The 23,031-nt window shown below is 36.4% G+C and overlaps 1 protein-coding gene across 1 annotated transcript; it reads right to left on the reverse strand.

Annotated features, from left to right (window-relative positions):
- Positions 1 to 769: 769 nt before the first annotated feature.
- Positions 770 to 21,947, reverse strand: LOC132561568 (AN1-type zinc finger protein 4-like). Its single transcript, XM_060226255.1, has 7 exons — positions 21,548 to 21,947; positions 13,656 to 13,799; positions 13,085 to 13,274; positions 8,647 to 8,788; positions 7,233 to 8,282; positions 4,362 to 4,513; positions 770 to 3,825 (listed from the first exon to the last, which is right to left on the reverse strand). Exons 1-7 carry the CDS (start codon positions 21,651 to 21,653, stop codon positions 3,690 to 3,692), a joined length of 1,920 nt encoding a protein of 639 aa, XP_060082238.1. The 5' UTR covers positions 21,654 to 21,947; the 3' UTR covers positions 770 to 3,689.
- Between the last annotated feature and the right edge of the window lie 1,084 nt (positions 21,948 to 23,031).

Consider the following 23,031-nt stretch of genomic DNA (forward strand, 5'->3'; position numbering starts at 1 on the left):
CTTTTCGGAAAGGTGTATTTCAGTGAATGGTTCCTTATAGGAAGGTTTTTATGAGTGAGAAATTCCTTGTAGAAAGGTATATGTCCATGAAATCCTAACTGTTGCCAAATGATACATGTATACGGTTTGATTTAACATAAAGCCAAGGAACAAATACAATATAGTAACCCCCCCCCCCTTCTCACAAAAGAGATGGGTTTGAAAGGTTATGGTTTACTTTTTTAAAACAAACTTCCTAATACACAGATTTTCAATCATACTATCTTGACCTTACCTAAGCAACACTTTGTATCAATCCCAACAGAATACATCATGATGTTTTGATATCCACAATTTAAAGTTACACGTCAACAAATCCAGAACTGATACAAGACCTTTCTAAATGTGTACAATATGCTTCTGACCTCTCTTATCATTAGGTACATTATATTTTCTCTTGACAAGAACATGGCACGACACTGATTTGTGTTACCCTTTGCCACGAAAAGTGACCATGAAAAACAAGGCCCCAACACAACATGAAAGGATTTGTATTTTCTTCATTGATTCTCTACAAAAAAGAACACATTATCCTTATCTGACATAATTATATTAGGTCACTATTAAATCCATGCCTTGTAATAAGTTCCCACAATGTCTACAACAGTTTGGTAAAAACACCAACAAATGGTTTTTCATATCAATGTTCTGCAATAAGTCCACTCGTTTTAAATTAACCTCCTTGGGTTTATTACAGGATAGATATAAAAATAACAAGAGAAATATGGTATTTATAGTCAACTTGTTTATTCCACACTCAATTATCTGTCCACAAGTTACACCCAATGCATACAATGTATGCATGCACCTTACATAAACACATAAAATAAGGGAGATAACCTAAGAGAGTTATCTCCCCTGGATGAGTAAGATGCATTTAAATTGGTTATTGCTAACATTCTCTAACAATCACTAATTAACAGAAAACAAAAAAGAAATTACATTTGTTTCATGATTTCCTTAAAAGTTAACATACATTGTACTTATATAATGCTTATAGCGGATTCTGAGGCACTACACAGCTATCATAATCAAGTACCAGTCTCTAATCACATTGAACCAGTCACAGGTTCCCTGAGTGATCGCTAAGTCTGCTATTTCAGAATGTCCCATAATTTTCATTCAAATGAAAAATTCATTGCTTAGACACTTTGACTAATATTCAAACATTTTATCTTCAATTCTGTTTCACAATTAGCAATTCTGTCAAAAGTTGTTAATTATTTCAGTGAACATGTTGTGGAGTAATGAATGGTGGAAAGCTCATTTTATTTGGCACTGCTTACATCAACATGCAATCATATGAACTTATTCATATTAGACAATGTATGCATATCTTGAAGGTAATTATGAGTATATTTAAATCTGAAAACAGTACAATTTCATGTAACTGAGATATATATCCACCATGGTTGGCATTCATCATTATTTCATATATTTGAAATTTTAGATCTTAGGAATATTGGCGCCCACCATCACCAAATCTTCATTGGTTCTATGTATATTTCACCATTCCTCTTCTGTTGTTCAGAAATAACTTGTGAGATAACATTTTCACCAGAGATAGCAGTTTGAGAAACAATTTTAACAATGCAGTCGTAATTATCTTGCTAGATTTTTTGCTGAAACTGATTCAATAGTTTAAAAGGAGATGTCCGCACCAGACCCCAATCAGAGACAAGTTACATTTTGAAAAGTTTGATTCACAACTTTCTGGTGTCCTAATTATGCATATCAAGTTTTGTTGAAATTGACCAAAAAGGTTTCAGAGTTGCCATCAAAACACTAACTTCTAATCTAATGATGTTCAATATGTGGCATATACAACTGGTTGCTATCTTCAATATCTTCTAAAGATACCAAAAAAACACAACAGGAGATTTTAAGAAATATCATTAACAATACTTTTTATGAGATAGACAGACAGACAGATGGACGAAAATGACCTGAAAAGACATTAGCATCAACAAATCATTCAAACCATGTCCTTTTCAAACATTATCAAATGGAATGATTTTTGACTTGTGTTACACATCAGATATTTTTGAGGTGAAACAATATCTGACGTAAATCACTGTTAATAATTGTACAATTTAAAATGCAGATCAAAATGCTACCTTGTATTTCTGTAATGAACTGTCATGAATTTTTAAATCATCTGGTTTTATATTATAAATACATTTAAATATCGAAGCTGTAAATATGGTTCTATAATTTTGATTTTTTAATCACTTCTTGTAGTTGTAAATGACCCAGTAAATATTTGGCCTGACATTTCCAGGAAAAATACATATACCTATACAGATAACTTATGTTGTGTACTGCCAAACAGTTAAAACAACAGAATCAAGTGGACATCCCTGCTTCACTGTGTGACAAGTATACATATGCAACAAATTAGTGTGTATAGAAGTTGTTCGAATAAAGGCTATCTTTCATAATTAAAAAAATAAGCCAGATTCTCTATATAAAATAAACAAAACAACAAACAAACCAACAAACTCGTTACATTCTGTTTTATGTCTTCATAATTAAGAAAAGGAAAAGAGGTTTAAAAATTTTCGCACATCAGTTTTACTGAAACGACTTGTCATTATAAAATTTTCAGTAGTAAGAAGATCTGTAATTTTTGAAAAAGACATACAGAGATGTATACCTATGTTCTACTTCATGGAAAGTGACGATGATTTTTAGACTTTGTGACATTTAAAAACAATCTTTTTTTTGGTTTTCACTTTAAACAGACATTACAACAATGAAACTAAAAATCCATGGTCTGGCTTCAACTTTCCATAACAAAAAGTGTAAGTATCACCTCTATTATCATATTCTTCAGAAGGTTATTTGATCTTGTAAATAAAAAGCCTTTATATTTTGAACAACATATTTCATCCAAACAAAACTTTGGACTTCAAAAAACATAAAACACTAATGAAACACAGAGTTTTCATTAAAGATAAAATAACCTCTGCCAAAAGCAGATCATTACAATATTTAAGTTTAATTCATATTTCTAAAAAAAAAAAAAAAAAAACATTAAAAGAGGAAAATGAAAGATTTGTATTAAAATAGTAAAATAATGATTTGTACACTTAATAAACAGTTCCCTATAATGTGGGAAAAACATGAAAGACTGATAAAAATATAAAATATAAGCTATCACAATCATCAATCACCTTTTCAGAACATTCCAAAATTATACACCTGTTTGCTACAACACACCACAGAAAATAGCTCCCTTTCTCCAATTGAAAGTGATTTGGGGTTTCTTTTCTCAATACCTTTCTTCTCTCTGAATAATATGAACTTGTATAAAAATACTTCGTCAGAGATAAGTGATTGTTTTTTTAAAAAAAAAAAAACAATCAAACAAAGATCGCATATCAACAAGACTGAAAAAGTCAAGCTAATGTATATTTTCAATTTTCATGCAAGTATTTTAGAAGAATAAACAGTGGTTACATTACTTTTGTAACAGTGGTGAAAAATCTCACTGCATCTAACAATAGTAAATATTTATCAGGAAAAAAAAGAAAAATTAGTGCCAAAAATTAATTCCCAAGCTCAGGCAGGAGAGAAAGAGACAAAACACAAGGCTACAAAATCCGCTGTTTGGAGGCCAGTCCTACAGAATGTGGTTGAATCCTGAGTTATATCTTTGGAAGCTTGGGGGCACTGACGACCGGATTGCTCTGCTCCAGTAGCTTCCGTCCCTCTGTCTTGTAGTCAAATGTACATTCATGTGACTCTGCATACCGGTGTGTAGCACAGAAGTTATTTCCACACCTGTAATATAAATCAAGTTTAAATCGTAAATTATATAGATTTTTTTCTCTGAGTTGCGTTGCTCATTTGAAAATTGAAGCAATAATTCTCCTCAAGTTGTGTGGTAGAGTTGTCCATAGTTTGAACCCCAGCAGTAGTAGGGTGCGTTTCCTAACTCCTTCCAGTGCAATTTATTACAGATTACAAGGGGACACCTGAGTTGTAAATAGTTGTATCATTGGATCAAAGACTTACAAAAAGGAGGGAGAAATGTAACAGAGCTGGACGAAGTTGATTGTTGACAACTAGGTAGCTAAGTGTTCAGAGGATCTAGGTTCAAACCCTGATCTGCCCATTTATTTTTCCTCTCTCATTTTCCAAAAATAGAATATTTGATGGATTTCAATAAAAATTACGTGAGATCCATCAGCTTAAATGTAAACCAAAAAGAACATGCCTTCCTCGGTCTGCTGGACTGCAGTAACATTTTTAAAGCTGGAATAAAAAAACATAGTTGTTTGATTTACGATTTATCATTCAGTGCAGTTGATACATACCTACAAATATAGCTTGTTGCAAGTCCTGTCTTTTTACCACAAACAAAGCAACGCTTAGTGACCTTCTTTTTTGGTTTGACGGGTGGAAGTCTGTGTGAAGGAGACAGAAGACGACCATCTCGACTGTTTGTCACACGCTGCAGTCTGGCAGACTAGACATAAACAAAATTCAGGGATATTATGTTATGACAAATGTTGTTTAAAGGATTCATGTTAAGTTTCAACCTTACCCTTCTTAGTAGAAGGAAAATATAAAATTAGAGAATACTTATTATTAATTTTTAAATAAAGCTTTAAAAAAACTCAGTAACAATCACAATCCAAATTATCGAGAATCCACTTCACCAAGTTTCAAGAAATGAAAATATCATGTGTCCATGAATAACAAAACTCGTATAAACTTGATCGGTAATTAAACAAACATACATTTTTCTAACAAAAGTTACAAAGTTTTAAGGGATGTATACAGTAGTGGAATCTCATTCTGAACAAGATTTCCACAAGACTGTACATGTAATAGTGGTAATGAACATTCATATAAAGTTTGAAGTTGATCCATTGAAAACTACTGTCCACACTGTTTCTATAATTAAATAAAGGGCTATAACATCAAACATGTCGGAGCCTTCATGGTAATGAACCAGTCTATAAAGTTCAAAGTTGATCTGTTTATAACTACTTGTTTTGGTTAGTGAATAAGGGGCCATAACTCCATGAATTACAGCCCGAAAAATTACGATGATCAAACTTGTCTGATGATCTATCACAGTTCTGAACTTTTCTATGAAGTTTGAAGTTGCTCCATGGAAAAACTACTTGCAGTATCAAGTGGACATTGTTTCGACAATTGAACAAGGGGGCTGCAACTTCATGGATTAAGGTTGGAAAATTACAGTGATTTAACTTGTACAAGCATTCATGCTATTGAACCTTCCTATACAGTAAGTTGATCTGTTGAAAAATACTTTGTAATATCGAGCAGACAATAGTTTTGTAATTAAATATGGGGAAATAACTCCATGAATTACAGTCCGAAAATTTAAGTGTCGGACATGTCCGAGCTCTCTTGGTAATGAATCTCCTTATGATGTTTGAAGTTGATCTGTTGAACACCACTGAAGTGATCAAGCCTGGCCTACCTAGAGCCTTGATTTTAACTGTGTATAGTATTTCACGAGTTTTGTGACAGGTATCATTAACAATGCCTTGTGGTACATGTTACACACAACAGGTACAATATATCAATCACTGATTCGATAGGTAGCAACCTTCAGATCTATGGTAACTGGACTAACAGTTGTGTGATAAAATTATAGAACCACTACCTGTCATACTGTAGCTTATATGGCTAACTTAATTGTATACAATTTTTCTACTTAAATGTTCTTTTAACTTTTCTTACAATTAGCAGTATATACAAACATTTGGCAAAGATTACTCCTGAAAACGTTTAGTTTTTAAAAGGCAATCGGTTCCTAAATGTATATCTTATTTAGTACAGAGCGATTCTAAATTTATTTATTGAACTTGAAATAATTGTAATCCTTTAAACACAAGTGGAACAACATACTGTAAAACTCAAGTCTATAAAGCATTATCTGTATCGACGAATTAGACTTATCAGTTTCTGTGATCTGATCCTATAACCATTGAATACATTTTTTCTGCAATCTCACGTCCTGAGGTAAAGCCGTCCTGGAATTTTTCCAAATGTTGACATTAACCAATGACAAAATGTGGAACAAGCAAATTGACACCTACAACACCAATGAACCATGACACAACAGCTGGGTATAATTTACACGGCAGTCAGAAGTCCCTATATACATGTACAGATATATAACACGACATGTATAACTACCAATGTATGTATATAGGTATATGTGTAGCTTGTGTACTTTAATTTCTGTAATATACATCATTATCTCTGGTTTCAATGCACAATCGATTATGATTTGTATACCTGGTAATTCATACTGAATTTTATTGCTTGAAAATATCCACAAGTATAATCTACCTGAAACGTTTTTTATATTTTCTAAATTTTCAAAGCATAATTTCAATACCTGAGGTATGTTAACATCTGAGGAAAACTTCAGACCTTACATACCAGTGATAACATACTCGCCTTTCATCTAGCCCTCTGGGGTTCGATTTCCAGAACGAATGTGAAAACATAAAAAGTAATCTGCCGGACCACATGGGCATTTCCTGGGCATACCGGTTTACTCCCACAATAAGACCCTTTGCGCTCTTACATCCAGACCAACAAGGGTGATTAATATAAGCTGAAATAACTTCTTCATTTATACCAGATTCTATAAAACATTTCACTTGATGCCTGACTATAAGATCGTAAAATCATTATAGTTGCTATCAGGTCAGGTTCTGCCAAAATTCTGAATGTTACCTTAGGTTTGTTTCAGTGATTCTGAAAGACATGGAGGGGCTAGATAAAACAACTAAAGAGCTCTTTGTTCGTGCATCCTGACATCAATGGTATGTTAACAGTTTTTTTTAAAATTGAAAAAAAAAAGTAATGAAAAAAACAACCCTATTCCCCCATTCAAAAGGAATTCCATGATCTGGTCCCTCGCTTACTTGGAGAATATGAATTGCTATTTCTTTGCTGAAATCTTTCATACAAAATCTTCAAAATAGACAACAGACATGAAGGTTTTTTGGATGTTTGACTAATGTAACCTTGAACAACTTTAAGTGTTACTCAGAGCTGCTGATCAAATACTAAGACTCTATGCCTATCGGTTCTTAAGAAGAAGACAAACCTACGTAGGTAAGAGATGGCAGACACATATTGCAGTAGCCTAAGTCACCTTACTCTTAAGTGAACAGAGTACTCTGACAACTTACCACTAGCCGCCCTTCAGGCGTGGTGATCCTTCCATCAGGTAAGGCAGGACTTCCAAACGTGTAATTAGACAAACGAGACTTGCTACCACTGGGTACAAAGTTACTTATATTTCCTATCCGTGACGAGCCAATTTTTTCTAATGATGCTTGTCTTAAAAGTCCCGACATGGCACGTGCCTCACTTGTACTCAAACTTTCTAATGTTATTTCTTTCCGTCGTTCCAGTCCCTTGTACCGGGATGATGTGGTTGGCCGACCAAAGGTTTCTTGTAAACTTTCCAGAGTTAAGTCCCTTGATGACGTAGCTGGTCTACCTAGCACTTCCTTCAGACTTTCTATAGTGAGATCACTTCCTTTCAGTTTCTGTTTATTTTTAGACGATGTAGGAGGTCTAAGACTATCCTTGAAACTTTCCAATGCGAGGTCTTTCATTTTGCTACTAGTGATTGGCCGAGAACTAGATTCCTGTACATTTCCCACGTGACCAAGACGTTGTAGATCTTTACCATCAGCCCCTAAGTAATCTATCTTTTGACTTTCATGTGATATGGAACTAGAGGCTGCAATATCTGAGAGTTTTGGACTACTTTCCTTTGTAGAAGAAAGCAACCGATCTTTTTCATCACACTTAGCTCCCTCAGGTGAGTCAACTTTGATTTTTCTAGCGGTGTTATGTTCACTACCTGTACCAGTGTCCTCCTTAACACTTTCTAATGTTCGGCTTAACTTGGTTCCACCCTCTGCACTCTCCAAGTGTCTCATGCTGTGAGGTGACTTGGAGTTAGCGCCACCAAGATCCAAGGTGGATATGTCATTATCAGATGACTTAATGGAGGCAAAGCTATCCTTGCCTCCCATTGATGTGAGACTGAGGCGCTCCTCAGGGGAAAAAGGTGAGGCTAGTGTGTGTCCCACAGGGGGAAGGCACGACTTTCGGTTTAGGTGATGACCTACTGGGAGGCTTCTTCCAGAACTTGGAAGCTGTCGGTATCGTGTGGCAGCCCTTCCATTAGAGTGACCAGAAGTTGGGGGATGTGGTTTCTTTCTTGGCTGAGAAAAAAAATAATAAAAATTGTTAAACACATTGACTATGGCAATTTACACTGGTATAGTGTTTCTTCAAGATATTCAACTTTACCGAGTATCAAGTTTATATTCATTACACATATGGCAAAAAAGTTCTTTCTACCTCGGAAACCAAATAAGAAAATTATGATGCCTGTACATTCACCAGCCTTGGTATGCAGTTTTTCTAGATTTTAATCTTGATCTGATTGAAGTTTTGCACTTATTAGAATATAACAAGTTAAGATTCAAGCTTTTTGCTGCATACTGCCAAGAATGTTTGATTTCAAAATATTGCATGTTTGAATCTTAAGGAACCTTTGATGTCAATTACCATTGAATGTTGTACCTTTTTCGTTAGTGTGAGTTTCTCCATCTTGCCACGCAGTTGTTTCATCTTCTCCTTCAGCTGTTCATTCTCTTCCATTTTCTCCTTTGGAGGAACATCGTCCTCTTCTTCCTCGTCATTGAAATTGTACATTGATGCACCACTGTGAGACAGGAAACACACATATTAGTATTAGGAACTCTTTACAAAAAGTTACCTGAAAGTATCATTATCATAGGGAAAATGGAGAATATTCATAGGGGTTGTAAAAAAAATTCTAAAGGTACTCATCTGTATAATATTTCAAGTGCACAGATAGCGAGTACTAAAGGCAATTTACTTATAGTTTTTGAAAAAGAATTTTAAAGAAATATTAATAATTAAAGAATTTGTTTCATATATACGGATTGTAGACTGCTTATCTGGTATGATGGGGTTGGAGGGTTGTACTAGGTCAAAAAATTACTTGCCGTGAATTTTTTAGAAATGAAATAGGTAGTTCTTATGCATAAGAAAGATTGTCACATTATAAAGATGATTGCACAAGCAGTTTGCTTGCACTGATATATAAATCAGACAACTGAGTATTAGTAAATACACCAGACGACTGATTATAATGTACTAATAATTTTCTAGTTAACGGCAGAATGATTGAGTCTTCCCAGTCACACCTGTCTATGTAACAAACTATAAATAAAGGCTGCACGATGCAGGTGTTAATCATTAAGAGGCTTTCACTAGCCACTTAAGTAACCACGTAATATTGTGTGCAAACTTGACCTTCACAACCATGTCATGCAACTGTGATCAGATCAGCACATTCCATACATCAAAACATCATGAGGAATAGACATTTTATCATAACTGTTTTCATGTTATGACCCAGGGATTAGAATATTGTTAAGTCCTGAAGGAAGGACAGATCTCAGGGTCATGATCAATCCCAAAAGCCTGAACATACTATTCGTTTTGATTCACTCTTGTTTAAGTTTTATTGGCAGAGAGAGAGAGAGAGAGAGGGGGGGGGGGAGAAATAGAGAGAGAGAGAAAGGGAGGGAGAGAGAGAGAGAGAGAGAGAGGGAAGGAGGGAGGGAGAGAGAGAGAGACAAAAACATAATCTTCATCACCATTGTCATCATCATCACTGTTGTCATCCTGGGATCTCAATGAAAACTTACTAAGGAAATTGATATCAATTGAGAATATAGTTATGTGACACTACAACTTTAAATATATAGCAAAGGCACTATAACATTACTGACAAAGCAGGCTAAATTAAGTTTAGAATACATGTTTGTGTTCAGATTGTTCTTCCCATGCAATCAAAAGTCACTGAAATACTTGAACATGCTACAGCATTCAATCATTTTACTAATAAGGTTAACGATGCACACGTATCTATATATATGGTGTTCTTTTCAACCAAAAAGATTGGTCCAGATCAGGTTAAGCTGAAGTCAATTAATTGGGTATAAAGCTTGCTCTCATCCTCTGTCCAACCAAAGGTTGTAATACCTTTTCTTATACTCAAAGAGATATTCCTGTATTTCAATTTAAGCTTTGACACCCATCTGCTCCCAGGTGGTTTTAACCATTATTTAAATATGTTTCAATACTCTTGACCCAAAGTGCTACACACCAAATCAGGCTAAATCCTTTTATCATAACTAAAGAGGCAGTAATTTAATCCAAGCTATCTGCTCCCATGACTTATCCAACATTAATACCCTTAATCCAGACAATAGATCATTTTATAGCCGTAAAACCCCAATCATATCATGACTGAAGAGGGTTCCCGATTGAACAGCATTACTTCTGGAGTGAGGCTGTTGTGTCACTACTTTGTCATAGGTGTAGACAGATGTTTGTACTACTGGAGTCAGACTGTTGTGTCACTATTTTGTCATAGGTGTAGACAGATGTTTGTACTACTGGAGTCAGACTGTTGTGTCACTACTTTGTCATAGGTGTAGACAGATGCTTGTACTTCTGGAGTCAGACCGTTGTGTCACTACTTTGTCATAGGTGTAGACAGATGTTTGTACTTCTGGAGTCAGACTGTTGTGTCACTACTTTGTCATAGGTGTAGACAGCTGTTTGTACTTCTGGAATCAGACTGTTGTGTCACTACTTTGTCATAGGTGTAGACAGATGTTTGTACTTCTGGAGTGAGGCTGTTGTGTCACTACTTTGTCATATGTTTAGACAGCTGTTTGTACTTCTGGAATCAGACTGTTTTGTCACTACTTTGTCATAGGTGTAGACAGATGTTTGTTCTTCTGAGGTCAGACTGTTGTCACTACTTTGTCATAGGTGTAGACAGCTGTTTGTACTTCTGGAATCAGACTGTTGTGTCACTACTTTGTCATAGGTGTAGACAGATGTTTGTACTTCTGGAGTGAGGCTGTTGTGTCACTACTTTGTCATATGTTTAGACAGCTGTTTGTACTTCTGGAATCAGACTGTTTTGTCACTACTTTGTCATAGGTGTAGACAGATGTTTGTTCTTCTGAGGTCAGACTGTTGTGTCACTACTTTGTCATAGGTGTAGACAGATGTTTGTACTTCTGAGGTCAGACTGTTGTGTCACTACTCTGTCATAGGTGTAGACAGCTGTTTGTACTTCTGGAATCAGACTGTTGTGTCACTATTTTGTCATAGGTGTAGACAGATGTTTGTACTTCTGGAGTCAGTCTGATGTGTCACTACTTTGTCATATGTATAGACAGCTGTTTGTACTTCTGGAATCAGACTGTTGTGTCACTATTTTGTCATAGGTGTAGACAGCTGTTTGTACTTCTGGAGTCAGACTGTTGTCACTACTTTGTCATAGGTGTAGACGGCTGTTTGTACTTCTGGAATCAGACTGTTGTGTCACTACTTTGTCATAGGTGTAGACAGATGTTTGTACTTCTGGAGTGAGGCTGTTGTGTCACTACTTTGTCATATGTTTAGACAGCTGTTTGTACTTCTGGAATCAGACTGTTTTGTCACTACTTTGTCATAGGTGTAGACAGATGTTAGTTCTTCTGAGGTCAGACTGTTGTGTCACTACTTTGTCATAGGTGTAGACAGATGTTTGTACTTCTGGAGTCTGTCTGATGTGTAACTACTTTGTCATATGTATAGACAGCTGTTTGTACTTCTGGAATCAGACTGTTGTGTCTCTATTTTGTCATAGGTGTAGACAGCTGTTTGTACTTCTGGAGTCAGACTGTTGTCACTACTTTGTCATAGGTGTAGACAGCTGTTTGTACTTCTGGAATCAGACTGTTGTGTCACTATTTTGTCATAGGTGTAGACAGCTGTTTGTACTTTTGAGGTCAGACTGTTGTGTCACTACTTTGTCATAGGTGTAGACAGCTGTTTGAACTTCTGGAATCAGACTGTTGTATCACTACTTTGTCATAGGTGTGGACAGATGTTTGTACTTCTGGAGTGAGGCTGTTGTGTCACTACTTTGTCATATGTTTAGACAGCTGTTTGTACTTCTGGAATCAGACTGTTTTGTCACTACTTTGTCATAGGTGTAGACAGATGTTTGTACTTCTGAGGTCAGACTGTTGTGTCACTACTTTGTCATAGGTGTAGACAGCTGTTTGTACTTCTGAGGTCAGACTGTTGTGTCACTACTTTGTCATAGGTGTAGACAGCTGTTTGTACTTCTGGAATCAGACTGTTGTGTCACTATTTTGTCATAGGTGTAGACAGATGTTTGTACTTCTGGGGGTCAGACTGATGTGTCACTACTTTGTCATATGTTTAGACAACTGTTTGTACTTCTGGAATCAGACTGTTGTGTCACTATTTTGTCATAGGTGTAGACAGCTGTTTGTACTTTTGAGGTCAGACTGTTGTGTCACTACTTTGTCATAGGTGTAGACAGCTGTTTCTACTTCTGGAATCAGACTGTTGTGTCACTACTTTGTCATAGGTGTAGACAGATGTTTGTACTTCTGGAGTCAGACTGTTGTGTCACTACTTTGTCATAGGTGCAGACAGCTGTTTGTACTTCTGGAGTCAGACTGTTGTGTCACTATTTTGTCATAGGTGTAGACAGCTGTTTGTACTTCTGAGGTCGGACTGTTGTGTCACTACTTTGTCATAGGTGTAGACAGCTGTTTGTACTTCTGGGATCAGACTGTTGTGTCACTATTTTGTCATAGGTGTAGACAGATGTTTGTATTTCTGAGGTCAGACTGTTGTGTCTCTACTTTGTCATATGTGTAAACTGCTGTTAGAATTGTGGAAGGGTATTACTATCAGAATTTTAAAAGTTTTTGTAAATCACAGTTGCAATATATCATATGAGATACAATTTTTTTTTAAACATTTTATCAGAGTTTTACTGAAATGAAGTTGATTTTTTAACAAATTATCAAAATGATGGTTTGGTGATCTGTTTTGAGAGCCTTTTACTACAACAGACCACGGAGTTGACATAAACCCTTGGACTCACCTCAAAGACTCTGACAATGGGGTGAGGGTCCCATCACCTCGGTCCACAACACGAAAGAAGTTCAGCTGGTCACCCTCACGGAACACGAGTAGAGTCACCTGACGATTTCCTGGAACTTTCTCCCAGATCTCGTCACGGTTTGCCTCTACATACTCTGCCATTTCCCTGAGTGTGGGATCCTCCATAGGAACTGAAATGCACATCATACACCAATAATTGACACTTAAAATTTCAAAATTTGAAGGGAATGTTAAAAGTGAAAACATATTACCAGTAATCAAATCCAGTTCACATTTGTTGAATAGAACGAGATTAAAGTTTTGTTATGGTCTGAACATTGAAGCACTCAGAGTGGGATGAATAAGTATGACAACAGGTAAACTGATGCAATTTCACTGCCAGTATGCAGCATGAAATCAGCCATTTCAGTGAAAGGGCTGAATACCATCCTAACACAAAAGTTGTATCAATGAATTGAACACAGACATTTTGGAGAAATTAAGGCATGAATTATGCACTACATGCTATTTTGTCACAAGAACAGATTCATGATTTTAAGTCTGATACTTACTCCTGCGTGTGTTGATGGGTCCACCCCTCATAGCCAACACCAGCTTAAGTGTTGCCCCATCATGGATACTGTAGTCGTGGAGACTGTATTCATCTTCCAACTCCATGGACTGCCAGATGAGGTGCTGTTGTGCTATCGGAATTCCTGTGAAGAAAGCAAAAACAAGATCAGGTGAGAAGCGAAGGACACTGTTAAAAAACAGGGGAGACCACCCATAAACTAGTAAGACCACGCACAATTAGAGGAGACCATTGCCACTCATAATCAATAAAGACTACTCACAATCAAGGCAGAACTCTCTAAAGGGGAGAACAATCTTAATTATCAGATCTCGTGCATGTTCAGGGAAAATCACTCAAAACCTGGGGAAAATTCACATGAGCTGGGACCAATTACAATGTGGGGAAACCACTAAAAATCTACAAAGACCACTCACAATCAAGAGAGACCACTCTCAATATGTGGAGACTAATTACAATTTGGGAAGATCCCTCAAAATCTGCAAAGACTAATATCATTCAAGGGTTACCAAATTGTCACAAAGAATATTAGAAATTGGGAAATCACACACAATCAAGGGAGACCACTCACAGCTAGGAAAAGGCAACCTTGATTACATATGATAATTTATTAAAACCTCTTTTGACAAGGAAAGCTTATACAGAATAAGAAGTACAATTATAATGTGTAGGCAACATGTATAGTCATTTCCTGAAAGCATCCGTGCTGTCAGTAAAGGAATTCTAGCTGCATCACTGATACAAGTTTAGTCTAAATAGCAATTTTAAATTTAAATACTCATGAAATCCAACTTCTTAAATTGTATTTCACTGTGTTGATTAAGTGTGAAATATAGGAAAAGTTCAATAACCTTAAAGGTAACATGACTGTGTCTATGCTAACTACATATTTCTTCTCTAATTAGTAACCTCCCCTTGTATAAAAGCTTAGTAAACAACATATTTATCCTATGATAAGTCACCTCCCCTCGTATAAAAGCTTAGTAAACAACATATTTATCCTCCGATAAGTCACCTCTCCTTGTGTAAAAGCTTAGTAAACAACATATTTATCCTCCGATAATTCACCTCCCCTTGTGTAAAAGCTTAGTAAACAACATATTTATCCTCCGATAATTCACCTCTCCTCATGTAAAAGCTTAGTAAACAACATATTTAACCTCTAATAAGTCATCCCCCCTTGTGTTAAATCTTAGATAAACTACATGTTTATCCTCTAATAAGTCATATCCCCTTGTTTAAATCTTAGATAAACTACATATTTATCCTCTAATAAGCCACCTTCCCCTTGTGTAAAATCTTAGTAAAATACATATTTATCCTCTAATAGGTCACCTTCCCTTGTGTTAAAGCTTAGTAAACTACATATTTATCCACTAATAAGTCACCTCCCCTTGTGTAAAATCTTAGTAAAATACATATTTATCCACTAATAAGTCACCTTCCCTTGTGTAAAATCTTAGTAAAATACATATTTATCCACTAATAAGTCACCTTCCCTTGTGTAAAATCTTAGTAAAATACATATTTATCCACTAATAAGTCACCTCCCCTTGTGTAAAATCTTAGTAAAATACATATTTATCCACTAATAAGTCACCTTCCCTTGTGTTAAAGCTTAGTAAAATACATATTTATCCACTAATAAGTCACCTCCCCTTGTGTTAAAGCTTAGTAAAATACATATTTATCCTCTAATAAGCCACCTTCCCTTGTGTTAAAGCTTAGTAAAATACATATTTATCCTCTAATAAGTCACCTCCCCTTGTGTTAAAGCTTAGTAAACTACATATTTATCCTCTAATAAGCCACTTCCCCTTGTGTAATAGCTAAGCACTAAAGTTTAGGGAGGGCTTATTTGTGAACCACTTTTATTGCTTAATCAGGTATTTATCTTAAATTTTACAACCTGAAAAGCATAGTATATACCTGAAGTGGTATGTTTTGAATATACACAAAGTCCCCTTCAAGACAATATACTGTAAACATGAGAAAAATTCTCCCAAAACAGACCTTATAAGTACATATCTTTTAAAATCCTGCCATCGTGAAAAAGAAACATTGTCATATTTTATTAAGGTAATCTTTGCCATATATTTTGACCCTATCTCTTTTTTGAATTCTGTCCAAACGCCAAAAAAGCAGTTTAAAATTTTCCACTTCTCAAAATAGGAAAAAAATTTAAAATTTTTTATTCCACAATGGGTAGTATTCCCCAAATTCTAGATTAACCCATATTATTATTCCAAAATTGATGATGATGATGATGATGCAAAAATTAAGAATGGAGCTTATTTGTGGGCTGGGACAGCAGATAGATATAAATATTTTAATACAAAAGGAATATAAAATGGTACTTGTAACTTTGGCAGGAATTTGGCAGGGTTAAAATTATCATAGTAGTCTCATAATTTCAGCCCTTCTCCTGATACAAAATACAAGCTTAGTTTAAATATATAGTGTATGTTCAACTTTATTGTAACGAGACAGTATGAATTTTGTTCACCTCCTGTAACCCTGACTGAAATGTTAACACAGTATCTACTTACTGACCAATCTAGACCTTATACACCTTGTGAGATCAATATAGAACAATCCCCTGTTTTGTTTGTTCTGTTATCTTTGGGAAACTGCCAACTCGAGACAGTGAAACTCACAAAGTCTACAGGGGTTCTAATGTAAATTCAATAAATGTGTATTACTGGTGATTATAGCAGTTATAGAACTAAACCAGTGGGGTCCGTATCGTAGGTAAATCTTGATAGGTGTACCCTGATAGGTAGCGTCTACCATGGGCTTACAATACATAATCGTCGTCATATATATATATATATACATACATAATGGCACACCGCATACTGGTAGACACTGGCCACCCATAACAGGTGTTTAAAATATGGTCACAGGCTTGATCCTGCTTCACATCTGAGAACCTGTTTAAAGCTCGATCAAAATGCGTTTAAAAATCAAATAACTAAAGCTATTTCTATAAAGTGGTCAATGTTTTTTCTATTTAACTATCCCACTACAATCTTGACCTCTGTTCAATCTTGGAACCTCGAAAAAAACATCATCCAAAGGATATGTGTACCTAATACTCTCTTATTTTGCTATAGTGTCATAAATTAAATGGTTTTTTTCCCAGAACATTATAAAGTTTTCTAGCAGAAGACCGTTACAATTTTTCCTATCTAAAAGTTTTATCAAAATCATAACATGAAATTTGAGCAAAGTATATTTTTAATGCAGTAATGAAACCATTGTTCAACCAAATCAATAATATCTGGTAGGTGAGAATTTGTAACTTGTTGGTCAGGTATATATTAGATAGGTATGTAGTAATGCAAGATTTTTTCCCCCGAAGAATAAATAAATTTTTTTTTTTTAAGCAGTGGGAAGGCGTTGATAGTGACTTGCAAAACCTTCAACAGGTTCAGATCTGATATTCAGCTCAGGAGGTAGTAATAACAAAATTGCAGTCATGACAGCCATTGTCAAAATGATAGGGTCATAATTTTGGCCATGACTATCTGTTTACAACACTCCTAAGTGATCATAACAGTCCTGTGTGGTTTAGACAACTTTTCTTCCAGGAAATGTTGTGAAAACAAGATTTGCGTGAGGGTTGCAGTGGCTGCCATCTTGAGTATTGCATGCACCACTCAGAATTTTAATTAGGATGATCAATTACAGAACTGCAGACAAATCTGAGCCCTGTCTCAAAAATGACTCTTAGAGAAGAAATGATAATACATGTAATATATTTTCCAGATGGTGGCTATTTTAAATGTGGCATGCATCCGAAAACTACACCCAGTATTAAAACTGTCAGTTGAGCACCAGGCATCACAATATCTGGTGAAGGTCAGATTTGTTACAATATATTCCAATGGCAGTTTATGTGTCTCAGGTGAAGGTCTGTGTTGTGATAGGATTTCTACCCAGTGCCCTTTATCTGTCTCTGTGAAGGTCTGTGGTGTGGTACAATTTCTACCCAGGGTGGTCTGTGTGTGAAGGTCTGAGGTGTGGTACAATTTCTACCCAGGGTGGTCTGTGTGTGAAGGTCTGTGATGTGGTAAGATTTCTACCAAGGGCAGTCTATGTGTGAAGATCTGTGATGTGGTAAGATTTCTACCAAGGGCAGTCTGTGTGTGAAGGTCTGAGGTGTGGTACAACTTCTACCCAGGGTGGTCTGTGTGTGAAGGTCTGAGGTGTTGTACAACTTCTACCCAGGGTGGTTAGTGTGAAGGTCTGTGATGTGGTTCAATTTCTACCCAGGGTTGGTCTGTGTGTGAAGGTCTAAGGTGTGGTAGGATTTCTACCCCGGACGGTCCATGTGTGGAGGTCTCTGGTGTGGTAGGGTTTCTACCAAGGATGGTCAGTGTGTGAAGGTCTGAGGTGTGGTAGGATTTCTACCCAGGGTGGTCTGTATGTGAAGGTCCGAGGTGTGGTACAATTTTTACCCAGGGTGGTCTGTGTGTGAAAGTCTGAGGTGTGGTAGGATTTCTACCCAGGGTGGTCTGTATGTGAAGGTCCGAGGTGTGGTACAATTTTTACCCAGGGTGGTCTGTATGTGAAGGTCCGAGGTGTGGTACAATTTCTACCCAGGATGGTCTGTGTGTGAAGGTCTGAGGTGTGGTAGGATTTCTACCCAGGGTGGTCTGTATGTGAAGGTCTGAGGTGTGGTACAATTTTTACCCAGGGTGGTTTGTGTGTGAAAGTCTGAGGTGTGGTACAATTTCTACCCAGGACGGTCCGTGTGTGGAGGTCTGTGGTGTGGTAGGATTTCTACCCAGGGTGGTCTGTGTGTGAATGTCTGAGGTGTGGTAGGATTTCTACCCAGGACAGTCCATGTGTGGAGGTCTCTGGTGTGGTAGGGTTTCTACCAAGGATGGTCAGTGTGTGAAGGTCTGAGGTGTGGTAGGATTTCTACCCAGGGTGGTTAGTGTGAAGGTCTGTGATGTGGTTCAATTTCTACCCAGGGTGGTCTCTGTGTGAAGGTCTGAGGTGTGGTACAATTTCTACCCAAGGTGGTCTGTGTGTGAAGGTCTGAGGTGTGGTTCAATTTCTACCCAGGGTGGTCTATGTGAAGGTCCGAGGTGTGGTAGGATTTTCTACCCAGGGTGGTCTGTGTGTGAAGGTCTGAGATGTGGTACAATTTCTACCCAGGACGGCCTGAATGTGAAGGTATGAGATGTGTAGTAGGATTTCTACCTAGGACATTTTATGTGTCTCAGGTGAAGGTCTGAGGTGTATGGTATAATTACTATTCCAACTAATTTGTATTTTTCAGGAAGCTGAAATCACAGACTGTCCTACACAACTGTGGTTGAATCCTTAACAACATCACCCCATTTGCTCTTCTTTGATGATATGCAATTGAGCTAGATTACTAGGAGTTGTCTGGTAGTTTCTGCATCAAAATTCATTATGGAACTAATGTTGTACTATTGGTAACCCAAGGTGTACTGTTGGTAACCCAAGGTGTCCTGTTGGTAACCCAAGGTATACTGTTGTTAACCCATGGTGGACTGTTGGTAACCCAAGGTGTCCTGTTGGCAACCCAAGGTGTACCGTTGGTAACCCAAGGTGTCATGTTGGTAACCCATGGTGGACTGTTGGTAACCCAAGGTGTACTGTTGGTAACCCATGGTGTACTGTAGCATTGCTCAGTAATGACTAGCATATTCTGCTAGTGTAAATTAAAATAGGTTTAGCGGTTTTTGAGCAGATGGTGAAGATTTTTAAACTGTTTATTGATGCATGACAGACAACAGAAAACCAAATGCAACCACGATAAGACTTCATCTCAGGTGACTTATATGAAAATTTCAATCAATTTTGAATGAAAACAGTAATAAAGACAAAGATATTCTGACTAAAAGGATTCGAGCACCAACATGTATATCCTATTTCCCTTTTTAACTTCCATAGACTTACACAATATGGGCACAGCGCATTATGAACAAATTTTTCATTAAGTCAAGTACACCTTTTCAAAATTCTGAAATGACTCCCAATGCTTTGAGGAATAGTACCAGGTAAGTTCTCATCAGTTGAGCTAATCCCATAGGACAAGAATGTGTCTCTGTAACTCCAATTATATATCTGACCTCAGAAAGTTCAGTTAGTCCTTTATTGGAAAAGCACATGTCTCTGGCTCACATATATATGAGTCCAAAAATTTGTAAACTCTATTCCAGCAAGTTTGATTTAGTTCTAATAAATTACAATTAACTATGTCTACTTGGTAGCCAACACTGAGGCAATTGTAAGTGTTGGGGGGGAAAGGGGACAAAATGTAGGTCATAAGACCATGTTTTCTAGCAAATGTTGGCTCCAGTATCTCACGAAGGAAATTTTCTACAATACAGAAGTGGCATAACATTTTGGTAAAAATGACAGTGTTTTTGATCATATATAAATATATCCTCTTCGACTGCACATCAGAAGTGTCACGTCATCAAATTTATTCCTTCTGCTGAAAATGTTTTCATATGGTGGTGTGTTCTTCTGCAAAACAAGACTCTTTTTTTTTTGTTATAATGAGCTGAAATGAATGTTCAAACCTGCGTGAATGAATACTTATTTCCTGATGCATCTGAACAGTGAAATGGTATTTGAATATTCTGCTCAATCTATCCTCCCTTGTCGCAAAGACTGAAAAATGTTTAAGTTGGGTCCGAGAACATTTCGGATTGATTCAGATATATAAATCTCAGGGTAAGCTATGCTCTGCAGTTATCATGCAAACACAGCTAGTCATCTCCTAAACATTCAGTCAGTTTGAAGTAATGAATGTCAGGCTGACAGAGATGCATTTGTACAGCCTAGTTGATTACAGGTGCCAATTGACCAATGAAAATTCACCATGAGAGCCAGTTGCTTTCTCTCAGCATATTGATGCATGTTAAAGCATCAATATGTAAGTATAGGATGCAGATTTACAAATCCAATACATTGTAAATCAAAACTAGAATATTTTCCAGATTTGCAAGCCAATTGTTCCTTACTCTTTAACACAACAAAGACAAACAGTTAGGTCCTGAATTAGACTTTTGCTATACCGTTCACAATAGGTCTTTTTATAATATACAGCTTCTCATTTTTCAGAATATATATTAATAAGGATCCTAATTCTATTAGAAGGAATGTTTTATGGAAATTAAAAGCGAAATTTTGATATTTATTTTTCTCCTATTCATAAGTTAATATAAGCTGAATATTTGAATACCATTCAAATACATTATAAAAATATTAGAATACCAAAGTCTGCTATTCATTTCTGCTCTATTATCAGATATAAAGTATCAGGACCGTAGAAAACTTTGACTATACTATGTATGACTATAGCGATGGGACAACCCTGTGAAATCCAGCTATCATACTACTTATACAGCTACCATATGCAAAAAGCAAACGATTCCTGCTATTTTAGTAGTAAATCTATATTTCAAGTGTCTGATTCATGTGGTATGACATTGATGTCGAAATGTCAACTGTTTTTGTGTTTGTAGCTTGCTAATAAAGCCAGTCTAAGGGGGTAAAACTATCGAAAATTAATTTAAATTACAAACTGACGCCAATGACAAAGGAGTATTTTTACAGCAATCTTGCGTTTCCTTGAGTGCTAATTTGGTTATCCATGAAAATAATCCGAAATCTCATCCAGCTTTTGTAATGAGGCCTACTTATTTGTTTACATTCAACGATCGCTCTATACATACTGTAAGTATATACGTGACGGTGCATGGAGTGAAATTGACATACACGTATACATTTAGATTTGCCAGAGTTCTAGCACCCAATTATGAATACAAGTGATAACAAGGAAATGAAATTTTGGTGTAATTTGCGGCTGCGTGTTCTTACCTTCGAGCCGTTGAATTTTTGCCTTTACAGACATAATCGTCTCGAAAGGCGATACTCTAAGCTCGAAGAAAGTGCCCGTTAGCGTTTCAATATACAGCTCCATCATGGAATAGTCCGCGGCGTCTTTGAGGACGACTAAAGGCTAAAAACACCTTAGAAGTTTACAGCTTCATTGCAACGCCTCAAAGACATCATTTGCTTCCCCAGTACCGGAGAACAGCGTATTTTCCAAAATCCACTAAGTTATCGCCATATTTGGTTATATAATCCAGTTCTTAAATATCTGCACATTTTCACTGCACAGATGTCGCAACTATTAACGTCCTCCCTGGACGGGAATCGCGATGCCTTCGTATGACACCCAACACTCCATTGAACAAAATACACAAAGATGGTGGCTCCAATTTTCACGATAGGAATTCGAGGACACAAAAGTACCCGTATGTTGTAGTTACTGACAACAAAATTGGCACGTGATCTTCCGAATGGAATTCCGTGTATAAATATACGAAACCTATGACGTTTTGTGTCAAAATCATTGCGGACTTATCGGAGTTTTACCATTAAACCAATGGACTGCCCAGAACCTGACTTTGAGGGTTAATAATTTAGGTAAATATTGAACACGTGCGGTAGCATTTTTTAGTAGATATATATCATATATGATCTATCTGTAATTAATTTGCTTGCGCATGTCTTTGATTCCCGACTAGTAGCTGACGCGATGCGTTATCAATTTGCAAATTATTTGTGTCTGCAGGTTGTTTAGTCATGTCTGCAGAAAGTTTGGAGTGTTACCCGAGGAGATAGCTTTACCCAGAACGCCTTTCTTGTGGAATTTCTGCAGCCACTTAATGAATTTATACATATTATTATTACAATGCAAATCTCGACTTTTCATCCTTTCTATCCCCTTTTATGTAGAAAAAACATTTAATAGTGACTCGTCAAACAGCCGAGCTCTGGCGCATAAGCCGGCATGTATAGGCATAGACATATATAACATTTATAGTTATATATGTCTCTGGTAGAGGGCAGCGCATGTTAAATACAATGCACGGTTACTGTGACCTTTTATCCCAAATGGGGGTCCTTAGCATGCAACCCTTTGCTTTTAACTGTAGGAAAATAACATGCAGCATGGCAATAGGAAATTTCCAGTTACATTTTTAGTTTTTACTTCCTCTCATGATTACTAAACTACAACTAGTTAACAACATAAAAGTTTAGTAATTAAGAGTAAGGCTAGTAATTAGGTAGTCTGTAGGGTTCTGACTATCTATATGCAATTTTATTTTTGTCTATGTTCTGGATGATAATATGTACGATGCCATGTACAATACCAGCAATTTCACATATGGAATTATTTTTCAATTTATTTTCAATTTTGAATTTTTTGTTAATCATAGATAACAGGGACATATATATACGTCCCTGTAGAAAATATTAAAAAATGCCATGTGTTTGTTGTTATCTTAATGGCA

Source organism: Ylistrum balloti, unplaced genomic scaffold (genome assembly GCF_031769215.1).
Source record: "Ylistrum balloti isolate Yb309-2 unplaced genomic scaffold, AGI_CSIRO_Ybal_v1 Utg371226, whole genome shotgun sequence".
In the NCBI taxonomy this organism is placed as follows: domain Eukaryota; kingdom Metazoa; phylum Mollusca; class Bivalvia; order Pectinida; family Pectinidae; genus Ylistrum; species Ylistrum balloti.